This window comes from Lithobates pipiens, unplaced genomic scaffold (assembly GCF_037356315.1).
Source record: "Lithobates pipiens isolate NorthernLeopardFrog02 unplaced genomic scaffold, aLitPip1_a1.2 Scaffold_18, whole genome shotgun sequence".
In the NCBI taxonomy this organism is placed as follows: domain Eukaryota; kingdom Metazoa; phylum Chordata; class Amphibia; order Anura; family Ranidae; genus Lithobates; species Lithobates pipiens.
Genome location: NW_027507758.1, coordinates 141377011 through 141390650, shown reverse-complemented (window position 1 = coordinate 141390650; position 13640 = coordinate 141377011). Strand labels below are relative to the sequence as shown.

Here is a 13640-nt window from a genome sequence, read left to right as displayed (position 1 = left end):
TAACTTTTGCGCAAACGAATATACGCTTTTTTTTACCAAGAATATTTAGAAGACATATACATATCGGCCTAAACTGAGGAAAAATAAATGTTTTCCTATATTTTTGTGGAGTATTTAGGGGCTATTTATTTAAAAGTAAAGTAAAAAAATGTGCTTTTTTTTCAAAATTGGTGCTCTTTTTTTCTTTATAGAGCAAAAAATAAAAACCGCAGAGGTGATCAAATACCACCAAAAGAACGCTCTATTTGTGGGAAAAAAAGGCCGTCAATTTTGTTTGGGTGCTATGTCGCATGTCAGTTAAAGCGGCGCAGTGCCTAATCGCAAAAAGTGCTCTGGTCAGGAGGGGGGTAAAATCTTCCAGGGCTGAAGCGATTAAAAAACTCCCTTCTTAAAATTGCGTGTTATACGACAATAAATAGGGTAATTATTATTAAGATCACATTTGAACCTTGGGTACAGTCCTTACTTGTCTACTGTCGTTTTCTCTGCAGCCTTGAAGTTTTATCAGAGATCCTGGTGCTCTGTCCACAACAGTAAGACAAAGATCCATGTGTTTAACCGACTTGTCTTTCGTAAGAGCCCATTCCTGAAGTAAAAAGAACACAGACAATCAGGAAAATCTAAAATCTTTTCTTACATTTCTCACTTACAACTCACTTTTTAGGTCGTTAGCTCTGCAGCCAACATATAAGTATTGTTCTTGTGATGTATTAGCAGGAAAACATATTAAAGTATCTTCTATTTTCTCCAAACACAAGCATGCCAAATCCAAACTAACGTCAAACTAAACCCTCATACAGTATATTCCCATCTGCCATCTTCTCCTCTATTTACAGTAGATTTGCAGTTCCCATGGTTCTGCACATTTGATCAGCTAGGACATCCACTATTGAGGACTTGAAGGATCAGTAGAGAGCTGACATAAGCACACTGACAACTGTGAGAAGTTATCACCAATGGCATGCCTTGACCAGTATGTGCCAGTGGGCAGAAGGTACATGAAAAAAAAATGCATAAAGCAATGTAGATCTAGTTGAACAAGCATTTAAGATTTATTGAGCATTCGCACTACTGTAGTGCATTGCACAAATGGCGCCCTTTCATTTCAATGAGCTGCCTTACAGGGGAAAAAAACATGCATCTTTTTGAGCTTCATGCGCTTTTAACCACACTTTCTTGCTCCAGCAAAACTGTTGCTCTTGCTTGGTGCGTTCATTAATAATGAATGGCATCACAAGTGTCACATGCTATTTTTTATGAGTTTTGTGAACATGTGAAAAATTACACAACTTTGAAAAACATTCATGCATGAGACAAGTGGAATGCAGGTTAAACTTGTCTTGAAGAAGAACAATTAGAAAAATGATATCCATGTTTTAGGTCATTTTTGTCCACAATAAAAAAAATGGTTACTAACAAAACATTTAACTATACTCCGAACCAAAGATGGATGCACACATTAGGTGATGTGAGTTTAAACATTGCTTCTTAACCTTTTGTTTGCAACACCACTTCAATACCAGGCACTTTCGCACCTTCCTGCCCCAGCCAATTTTCAGCACTGTCGATTTTTAAATGACAATTGCGCGGACATGCTACACTGCACCCAGACTACATTTTTATCACTTTGTTTCCACAAATAGAGCTTTCTTTTGGTGGTATTTGATCACCTCTACATTTTTTTTCCTCTTCTTTTAGCAAAAAATAAGACTGAAAATGTTGAAAAAAAAAAAAGTTTTTCTTCATTTCCGTTATAAAATTTTGTAAATAAGTAAGTTTTCTCCTTCACTGATGGGCACTGACAGGTGGCACTGATACGTACCCATCAGTGCAGCCTATGGGTGGCACTGATAGTTGGCACTGGCAGACATTTTTAATGGGCACTGATTGGCAGCTGCCTGGTGATCTAGGGTGGCATACCTGGTGGTCATGGGTGGGGGGCTGCGCTGATAAACAATCAACACAGAGCCACCCCCCCCCAGGAGAGTCGCCGATCGGCTCTCCACTACTCGCGTCTGTCAGGCGCGAGTGAGGAAAAGGCGATAAACGGCTCTTCCTGTCTACATCGTGATGTGACATGACTGATCACGTGTAAAGAGCCTCCGTCAGAGGCTCTTTACCGAGATCACTGTAGCGGTGTGTCAGACTGATACACCACCGATCACCACACTGCTCGCCCCCCACGGGTGCATGCGCCGGCAGTTATCCTGCTGGACGTTATAGGACACCCATTCAGGATAACTGAACCACCGCCCGGCTGTCATACTGCTATAGGCCAGGCGGTGGTTCAGTTATCCTGAATGGGTGTCCTATAACGTCCAGCAGGATAACTGCCGGCGCATGCACCCGTGGGGGGCGAGCAGTGTGGCGATCGGTGGTGTATCAGTCTGACACACCGCTACAGTGATCTCAGTAAAGAGCCTCTGACGGAGGCTCTTTACACGTGATCAGCCATGTCACATCACGTTATAAGACACCCATTCAGGATAACTGAACCACCGCTCGGCTGTCATACTGCTATAGGCTGGGCGGGAAGTGCTTAAATGGGTTGTTAAGCCACCAATGTAACTTTACATTTTCCTCTCAGTTTTTTACTGTAATGACTGTGCTTTATAAAAATAACGCTGTATATATCTTGTTACAGAGCACTGATCTGCGCACATTGACGCGCCGCCCATCTCCTCTCGGCCCGACAGATGCATCGGGTGGGGTCTGGGATCCCCCACTGACGTCGGAGAGGAGGAGATAGGCGGCAGCTCAATGAGCGCAGATAAGTGCTCTAAACAAGGTATATACAGTATTATTTTTCTACATCACAGTAAAAAACAGATTGTATAACAAATAAACAGTAATTTGAGCAGCAGGGCGGGAGGGGGCGGTGTGGACATGGAGCTTACAGGCAGAGAAGGGAGGGAGAAAGGACGAGAGGACACAGAGCGGCCTTCGGCTGACAGAGGCATCTATGCAGACAACGGTGTTAGGGCACAGCAGCCCTGATATATCGTGGACAGCGTACAGGGGGGAGGATAGAAACTGGCAGGATCATGCAAGCATTACAGGGGGCCAAATTACACAGCACAAGTGCTGTATAACATGCTTTATAGGCATAAGGTCTTTATTTTTTTTGGGTTAACAAACGCTTTAAATGTATGTCAAACCTTAAAGTGGATGTAAACCCGAAAATGTTATTTATTTTGATGATGTCATAGTGTAGAGTATAAGATTTCCTATCATTTGAGCCCAGTCTTGCCAGAAAGAGTTAATCCAGCTCTGAGCAATCATCTTTTATTGTTCAGTGAGATAAATCTTGACAAACAGAATAACTTTGTCAAATCCTCCCCCTTGCTGTGAGTGACAGGTGATTTACATATCTCGTGCACTAGCCTAAGAGACATGCATTATTTTTGAATTCCCTCCCACTCCTTTCTTCTGCTGCTCTGTCAGGATTGGATGTTCCCCACCTCAGCATGATTTGGCATGCTGAAGTCATGTGGTTACTTTCCTGTCTTTTCAATGGATTTTAGAGATCATAGCAGAAGTTCAGTGCAAGAAATACACAGGAGAAAATGCATATTGACAAGGGGAGTGTAGAGGTGGGCGGGGAATCTAAGGATATCACAATTCCACCCATCGAGCTCCAGACGACAAACCCACCCACAGAATCTGCAGTTTTTCGGTTCTCATAACAGACAGAGTGGAGACATTTGACAGGTAAAGATACATGCAGGAGGCATGTATATCCTTCTAGATAACCCCTATGGCAGTAGTTTAGAAAGGATGACATTGGGTTTACATCCACTTTAAGGCACCCCCAATTTAATTGGGGTCTTTCCTCTTTTCACATTAGAGTAATCAGACCAAAAACTCTGAAAACTCTGCATTGATTTGATAGTAAAACGACTTTCTAAAAAATTTCTAACAGAATAACTGTCAGCACATGTGCATGCGTGTTAAAAAAATAAATAAAAATCAGTCTGTATTGTGGATCAGGCAACAGTACCATGTAGGACTTTGACAGTAGTTTAAAGTTGGGTTCCCAGGCAGTAATGTACAGGAGTTGGACAAAAATATGGACACATTACATGATTTGCAGGTGTGAAAGCAGAAGTGATATAACATTCTTTTGCTTCAGCTGTGGGACGAGACACCTAGCTCACAGGTGGGAAGCCTCAATTTCATTATTCACTGCATACGCTGCTAGTAATACAGAGTCATGTCAGAGCTTACGGAGTTTCAAAGAGGGCAAAATGCTGGTGCCCATTTAAGCTGGTGCCTCTGACTGAAGCTGCCAAACTGCGGTGTCGTGATGTACTGTATCAAAAGGGGACAATCAATTCAAAGTTAGTTTATTGCACTGTAGACAATTAACAAGCAAGTAAAGACTGTTCGTGCTGGTAAAGACTGCAGCAAATGGTAAAAAACACGGGGCTTTGTAAATGCATTGTATTAAAAACAAATGGTACCACAATGTCTGGATGAGAAGGGATTAACATCTTCCAGAAGGCTTGCTGATCACACGTGCAGAAGTCATCTCAAATCATGTGGGGAACGGTAATATCCTGGTGGGAGAAAATGGGGTGATGGACAGCCTCTGACAGGTGGTCAGGTACTGTGGGGATCCAGAGGGATACAGCATGAGCAGGGAGACACTGGCTGGCTACGGTGGATGCTGGAACTGATGACCACAAGGATCAAACAATGCTGCGCCAAGCTATATGGGATGTAATGTGTCAGCTGCCGCTGGAGGAGCCGGGGAAGCTGAGCCTAGCCACTGGAGTCGGGCGCATAGGACAACGTCAATGCAACTCCGGAAACAGAAACCCTGTGTGTGGTGGTGTACCACAAGCTAGGAGGAGTTGTCGTGGCTTGCATGTTTTGCACGTATGCGCGTTATCAAAGCCCGGCTCCAGTGGCTACGCTCAGCTTCCCTGGCTCCATCCTCCAGTGGTGGCTGACACATTACACCCCATACAGCTTGGCACAGCGTTGTTTGATCTTTGCGGTCAGTTCCAACATCCACTGCAGCCAGCCAATGTCTCCCTGTTCACGCTGTATCCCTCTGGATCCCCACAGTACCTGACCACCTGTCAGAGGAAAGAGGGGATCCTTTTCTCCGACCAAGCTATTACCGTTCCCCACGTGATTTGGGATGACTTCTCTCCACGTGTGAATGGTGAGCATTCTGGAAGATGTTAACCCCTTCTCATCGAGACATCATCGTGACACCATATGTTTTTAATACAATGCATTTACATATACTTTTTACCATTTGCTGCAGTCTTTACCAGCACTAACAGCCTTGTACTTGCTGGTTAATTGTGTGAAAGGAACAAGAGACACCATCAAGAACAGTGTAGAATGCTGTGGCCGGGGAACACAGCATTGATAGCAAAGGACTGGCTGGGTACAGTAGTCCACCTATTACCATGTGTCAGGCCATCGGGGGAGATATCGTGCTATCTCTGGTCTGGTTAGCACATTGGTAATATCTTCCAAAGACTGTGTGGCTGTCTAACTCATTGATCCATCAGGGAGAGGTTGCGTTAGGCCTCTGGATCTTTGATGCTCAGAAACCGTCATAGTCTGCAAGGTGGAATTATTCAGAGTGATTCTTTGTCAAAATTGGAAGTGAAGAAATAGTGTTTCAGGAATTTGCTGAGAATACTAAAATGTACTACAACTTTCAAGTTAAGGCTATTCAGTATTGTCAAACAATACACCAACTGCTATGGGCATCTCATATCACCCCTTGTTCCACCCAAGTTGTACCCTTCAATAAACGCAACAAAACCCTGCAAATGACTGTTCCTTGTCTTCACTGATCGTGGGTAGTCTGGCAGTAGGGTGATTGGCGGATTGCTAAGTAACCAAATCAGCAGCCCTTACGGGGGTACTGCTACACAGGAATGCCACATTATTAAAAAGGTATACATATATGATAAGCTGAGACTTATTTTAATCATGCACACAGTGCTGGAAAAAAAAAAAAAAAAAAAAAAAAACTTTACTCCACCAGCTCAAGATTTTTCACAAAAGGTGGGAAAACTTAATGTAGATCCCTTGCAAGAATTTGGTGTGATGCCTGTATTCTTTAATAAAGTTAATTTTCTTTAATAAATCTCTACCAGTTTGATGTTACCTGGTATTTAAGGTGGTGAAAATGTAGCAGAGGACCTGACACACGCAAGGCCTTCATTTATGGGAATACCACACTGAAAAGTGGAACTAAATTCGAAATTCAAAACATCAGTAGTCAATGCAAAGCATTACTATAGCAGGTCTTGATTTGCAAGACATTTTAAATACGTATACAGTCAGTTGATTCCTGACTCTGCCAATGTTTTTGTTAATGTAGCAATGCATGAAGATGTAGGGAGTGAGTATGCTATCAGCTTTGTTCCTGCTAAATATCTGCCACTACCTTGCCTGTCAACAAAAAGCCACTCCTGACTGTTTTGGCCAATGTAAATGCCTAAAACCAACCACATATACAGCCACTTGCTTCTGCTCTAACCGTATAACAGAACTTCTGGAAGAGGGAAATCTTTATAATTGCGCCCACTCACTCCATCTATTTATTCTAGCAGCAAGCTAAGAGAAAGGCCATTTCACGTGCAAAAGAAAAAAACAAACAAAAAAAAAACCTTACAACAGTTTTTACATTTTAATATTTTTAACTGCTTGTGACCGACTCACCACAAATGTACAGGAGCCAACAGATGCAAACGGTGCAGATACAAAATGACGCCCCTTTCTTTGTCACCTCTTTCTAATGTCAACAACTTATTGAAAGGCACTCTGGTTATTAAAAGTTTAGCAAAAGGCACTCCATTTGACATACCAAGTAATAATTTCTGCTGGCGTTTCGAACATTTCATATAAATCAGAACACCTTAAAAATAATGCCATCAGTTATTTCTATAAAGGTCTAATACGTACTTGGTTACCCCCTGCATTATGACATTCATAGACACCCACAACTCCATCTGCAAAATGGCCCAATGTGTCAAGACAGTTGGTTCCTTGTTGTAAGGCTCCGAATGCAATGTCCTGATGGTCAGGAACTCTAGAAATAAATTGAAACAAATCAATGAAAATATTATAAATCTGTGTACATTACATACTGTAGCTTCAAATACGTTAATAATCAGTATTTCCTGTAACCTGTTTGTCTATTTTTTTCATTTTGAACAAAGCCAGACAACGCCATGCTGTTATTAAGATGCGGAGCTGGCGCACTCATGAGACACACACCATTTTAATTAAAGGATAAGTGTTCCCTTGTGATAAAAATAAAATTTTATGTTGTGTCTCTTCTGCACACCTGTCTGATTGAACGTCTTTAATTAGCCAGAGCCATATAATGATAGAGATTTTACAACTGGTGAGAGGCTACACACACACACGCACACACCAGTGTTTTGGAAGGCTCAATATGGGCTTAATTTTATTGATCAAGTCTCATTAAAACTTCATTAAAACTTCATTAAAACTTCATTAAAACAAGAGAACAGATGTAATAGTGATCATAGTACAACGTGGGTATAAGTTTCTCAAATTCCGACGTGTTTTGAGACAATCTTCTTCAGGAAACTGAGAAGTACATACAAATCCAGGGGATCGGATATGTAACTGTTAGCCCTTGTACACACGGTCAGACATTCCGACGGATAATGTCCGATCGGACCGTGTTGTCGGATAATCCGACCATGTGTGGGCTCCATAGGACTGTATCTGTCGGAATATCCGACCGACAAAGTTTTAGAGCTGGGCTATAAAATTTTCCGACAACATAATCCGATTGGACTTTGTCCGATCGTTTGTAGAGAGTTCCGATCGGACAACGTGTCACGCATGCTCAGATCAAATTCCTAGACCAAAGATATTGGCTGTTAGCCTGAACGTAGTCCAGTCGTAATGAATTAACTTCATCACGTTCTGAACAAACAGATTTTCCGACAACCTTGTCCGACCGTGTGTATGCAACACCAGTTTCGGACAAAATCCGTCAGACAAAATCCGACGGATTCGGTTGTCGGAATGTCTGACCGTGTGTACAAGGGCTTACAGAAACATCACACTGGAGGGATGTGCATCCAGATATGCTTATTCATGGGGATGTCTGTTCATCTATCCAAACCTATGGCTGCATGGTCTTGAAGTGCAATCCAGCACAGTCTGCCTTATTTTCTCCCTTGAGAGCCTGTGCTTGATTAACATCTATGTGATATCATAAGTTTGAATACATTTCTTTAAATCAAGAGGATGTCACTGGCTCCTAAACTGGACCATATATTGCAGCTTGAGGGCGAGAGGATTCCAGCATTTTGAAACCATTCTTTGAGATGTATGTTTGCAGATCCTGTCGGGATAAGAGGACTCTGTCCTATTGTGTGGTGGTTGTGTATCCCTCCAGTATGATAGTTCTGTAACAGGTACATGATATATGATCCACTGGTTTGTATTTACTTTACCCTGAAGAAGAGTATCTCGAAGCACGTTAGTTTATGAGAAATGTATGACCAAGTTGTACTATGATCACTATTACATCTGTTCTCTTGTTTTAATTTGACTTGATCACTAACATTTGCATATATATATATATATATATATATATATATATATATATATATATATATATATATATATATATATATATATATATATATATATATATATATATATATATATATATATATAATGCATTTGACATCCATACTTCAAAAGTCCCACTCCAACCAATTTTGTCATATGCTATAGGGGCATGCCATGTTCTCTTGGGGGTAAAACACTCACTGCTTTTTCATATTGACTGTACACATGCAAACAATCAATAGGCAGCTTGGTTTAAAGCATTCAGTGTGTTCATAGCCTTCAGCCACTCAAGACTGCCTGTGCTCATTTCTGAATGTTCCCATGTAAAAATTTGAGCAGTTAGCAAGTGGTTTCCCCATTTTATATTTTCTCCATAATTTAGCCAACACAAAGTGGTTGTAAAGGCAGAAGGTTTTTTTATCTTAATGTATTCTATGCATTAATATATAAAACCTTCAGTGAGCAGCAGCCCTCCCAGCCCCCCACTTATGCTTACCTGAACCCCATTTTGATCCAGCAATGTTGCATGAGAGGCTCAGCTGTCCGAAACTTTCCCTCCTGATTGGTTGAGACACAGCAGTGGCACCATTGGCTCCTGCTGCTGTCAAAGTCAGTTAGCCAATAAGGAGAGAGAGAGGGTGGGGCCAAACCATGTGTGTGTCTGAAAGCACACAGGGAGCTGCAGCTCTGCTACCCTAGGACCCCACTCGACAGGAGGGAAGGGCCAGGAGCACCTCAGAGGGACCCAAAAATAAGAGGGACAGGCATGTTATTTAAAAAATAAAAAATACAAGACTTTAGTATCACTTTAGGAAGCGTTCTGATTAGATTCTGGCCAGTTACCATCCGCTTAAAACACAATTGATGTCTCACAACTTTTTATCTGATAAACATACTGGTTGCTGCCCTCACAATTCAGTGCTCTGTGTTGGCAGAGCTGAATAACAGCCTGAACCCTCATCACATCTCTTCACACAAGCTTGCACTGAGGGAATGAATCAGATCAGCTCTGTTACTGAATTCCCAGAGCATTAAATCAAACTCTAGTAGTGCCTACTGATTGATACAGCCCTATATAGACCACCTACACAAACCTGCAACAGGAATATGGTGGCAAGATGATCAAAATAATGGCTGCAGCAAGACTGAAAGTGGTTGTTGGTATGGCCAAACTAAATCTCTATTCATGCGGCTTTAATTTGGCTTTGCTATTAGCTGTAAAATGCTTTAGGAATTTAGTAAACCACTAAAAGCATAAAAAATCGTGCCAGTCCAGGAACGTGCAGTTTATAAAAAAACAGTCCAGGTAGCTGCTCCTATAGTAATTTAGAAATGAATAGAAATTTTATTTTGCATCCAGAATGAAATTCACTTTGGATTCCGACCTTCAGAAGAAATGACGTCGTCACAGAAACACAAATCTTACCTGAGCTCTGGATATACATTCTCCAAGTACCACTTGAAAGGTTTGCAGCCCAGTTTTTTCTTCAGCTCTGTGCGGCTCTGAATACTAAAATTGAATGCATAAGTTAAACTTAAAATTTGCTAAAGCCCAAATACAGCCAAAACAGATTTCATTTTGAATAGTCTGAAGAAGGGTTACAGCCTCTCAAGTATTTATTGCTAATGTATTCCCCAACTGGGAAAACCCCCGCCCTCCCTCACTTCCTATTAGTATAGGAAGTGATGGAACTTTTTTTCCAAAGGAGACAGAAAGTGCTATATTTTTAGTTGAGTGAGGAAGGATTACTTATGACAAGGTTTATTTATTGCTCTCTGTGCCTCCTGGTCTTCGTGACAAGCATACCCTTTTTTCTTGAAAAAGTGTCACAAGACAAAATCTCACCAATGAAGTCAAAGACAGCACCTAAAATCTGCTGAATTTAAAGTCTCTCCTACTCTATCCCAAACAGTAGCTCATGTAGAATACATTTATCAAACATGTATGAATAAGAAATTATGGGGGGAATTTCTCAAAACCGGAACAGACAGAATCTGGATCAGCTGTGCAATGACAACCAATCAGCTTCTATCTTTAGCTTGTTCGGTTACGCTTTGAAAATTGAAGAAAGAAGCTGATTGGTTGCCAAAAACAGCCGTTTGATGAATTCCTCTACATGTGTATTGTTACTTGAATTTAGGAGCCCCTGGATTATTCCAAGTCTGCAGTATAGCAGCAAGAAAGACTCGCAACTATATTTATAAGGTAATAACTGGGTTTGCAAAAACATTTAGGGCACACCACGTGGATTTACATGTTTTATGGTTACTAAGGAACATATGTAAAATTAAAGTTTTTGTGCCTGGAGTTCAGCTTTGACACAAGTGTCTTATGCCACCTACGTATAAGCAAAAGACTGCGTCGAACAGTAAATCTGTTCTTACAGGTACCTCTGCAGTTCTTGGCTGTACTCACAAATGTATGACACAGATCACCCCCTGCTATAGCAGTGTAATTACTAGGGGAGAGAAGTCTAAGAAAATGCTTTGTCCTGCCTGCAGCAGATTGGCGACATGATCTTAGCCTAGACACTCTCACTTGAATGAAACTCAAGAAATGCTTTTTAATTACAAAAGGTACAACACTTTATAAAAAAAAAAAAAAGGTTTACTCGTTCTGTACATTGTGACATGTCAAGAATTTAGTCATACACACTTGTACAGTTACTGACCGTTCCATCTTGATTAAATAAGTTGAGTCAAAGCAAATACTTACTTTCCATAAGGTACATTTCTAGCAGAGGGCACAGCTGCATAATAAAAATTCTTGTATTCATCCATCCAAACCTCTGCTGCCCTGCGTGTGTTCCTGAAATTGGAAAATACACAGATTACAATATGTACTTGAAGGAAGAGATGTTTAATGTTAAAGTAACCCAGTCACTACAGCATCAAACCTGAAAAAATAGTTACCTGTAAAAGACGAGGCATACTAGGAGCTGAATCGCTGCTGTGATGCTGCTCCTCGTCCACTGCAAGTATTTAGCCCTTTGAATGAGTTGACTATTTCCTTTCCCTGCTGCATGCCGTGGTTCCTCAAAGCCATCACATGCACTTTAGTAATCTATTAGTTGGCAGGAGGAACCACAGTGTGCAGAGGGGGGAGCAAGTACTATACACATTAGAAAGTATGGCATACATGGAGCAGTAGTGGAGTATCACCACCACAGTGTTCCAAAATCGACCACAAGAAGGTAAGTATAGAAACTCTTCTTTTATAAAGAATTCATTCTTTCAGTCTTTACCGTGCAGGAACAGAGCCACTTGACGGTTACAACCATAACTCAATATGCTTACATCAATATGGAAAAAAATAAAAAAAATAAAAAGTGTGTATAATTGTGCTATTAAAACACAAACTTGTGAAAAAAGTCTAAACCTTTAAGATAAGATCATTTAGTTAAAGACCGTTTCCAAATCTCAAACATTTTACATTTAGGCTCGGTTCACACTGTGGCAACTTGGGGTCTCACAAGTTGGATCCCAAGTTGCAGCCGTTTGAAATCCCACGTTAGTCAATAAGAACGGTCTTAATTAGCACTACTGAAGCTCCGACTATAGAAAACGTTCCTGTACTACTTCAAGGTGACTTCTATCCGTCTTGTGCCCATAGACTTTAATGGAAGTTGCCTCCAAGTCGGATCCTCATCTACTGTATATGGACGCGATTTGGATCCAACATTACAGAAATATTACCCAGGCATTTCCCAAAAGTCTCTCCAAAGTTGCATCAAGTAGTAATCAAGTCGCCCAAGTCGCACCGCAAGTCGCAGCAGTGTGAACCGAGCCTTACAAAGATTTAAAAAAATTGTTTGCGTGGTTAGTCAAAAATTACCGATAGACGAAGTATGCAACCTTTTTATTTTTTTAAACTAATTTAATGGGAAGAACTTTCTGTAGCGGTCTGATATTATGGGTTCAAATAGAATGTTATTTTGTATACATTTTCTTGATTATGGTTAGGCTCGGTTCACACAGGGGCAACACGACTTTTGGAGAAAACTTGGACGCGACTTGGACGCGACTTGGACACTACTTGCAACACTACTTGCAACACTACTTGCAACACTACTTGCAACACTACTTTAAGTCGCCTCAGGCTAGGCGACTTGCCGTGGCCAATCAGAGAATGATCTCTCAGGGGGGAACTCCTTTTGAGAGCTGATAATTCTCTGAGAGTCGCCTCCGTATAGACGGAGATCCGACTTGGAGGCGACCTCAATTGAAATCAATGGGTACCAGTCGCCTACAAGTCGGATTGAAGTAGTACAGGAACCTTTTCTGAAGTCGGAGCGACTTCAGTAGTGTGCATTAAGACAGCTCTCATTCACTTACATTGATTTCTACATGTTGTGCGACCTGAGGTGACTTGGGGCGACTTGAAGTCGGATCTGAGTCGCCCCTGTGTGAACCGGCACTTAGGACTAAAAACAAAAACACAATAAATTAGAGACTTTCATGCAGTCAGCAGGTAGAGCCCTAGCCTCTCAAATAGAGACAGTCAGCCCAACGGCCAACTGAAGACTTGCACAACAGGCTAACAAAGCTGCAGCTAATTTAGAGGTAGTGGTACACACTAGTCTGCACCTTAACCTCTTCCCATCGGCTGCACACATATATGCACCCTCTCAGTGGGTGGGCTTTAACGCCAAGAGGCCACATATATGTGGCCTAAAAATAAACATTTCTGTGCTGGGAGCGTGCTCCTAGCACAGTTGCTGGCGGGAATCAGAAAGCTCCCACTGCATTCTTTTTATCGGGAGCTTCCCGATCATATAACCACCGTGACAGCCTATCACAGCAATCACATGACCCAAATGTCCACCTCCCGGCATCTAGAAGCTCCTAAAGGTTTTGAAGGCAGCGATGGGAAGGGATTAAACAGCAGCGGCTTAGCGTGCAGGCCGTAGACATTTTGGGCTGCAGAGCCATGTGATAGGGGCGGTGTGATGTGTGTTTTATTGCATCATACAGCTCACTTTTTATTTTTTTTAGTTTAAACTTCATGTGGAGTGCACAAAGTGACACTTCATTCATGTCACTGC

The 13640-nt window shown here is 41.5% G+C and overlaps 1 protein-coding gene across 2 annotated transcripts in view; it reads right to left on the bottom strand.

Annotated features, from left to right (window-relative positions):
* Positions 1–13640, bottom strand: part of GALNT2 (polypeptide N-acetylgalactosaminyltransferase 2) — a 192033-nt gene that overhangs the window by 15851 nt on the left and 162542 nt on the right. For both annotated transcript variants that reach the window (XM_077486200.1, XM_077486201.1), the window contains 4 exons: positions 11312–11404; positions 10022–10105; positions 6940–7066; positions 467–586 (listed from right to left, as the gene is read on the bottom strand). In XM_077486200.1, the coding sequence (XP_077342326.1) occupies positions 467–586; positions 6940–7066; positions 10022–10105; positions 11312–11404 (424 nt within the window). The remainder of the gene's footprint in view (positions 1–466; positions 587–6939; positions 7067–10021; positions 10106–11311; positions 11405–13640) is intronic.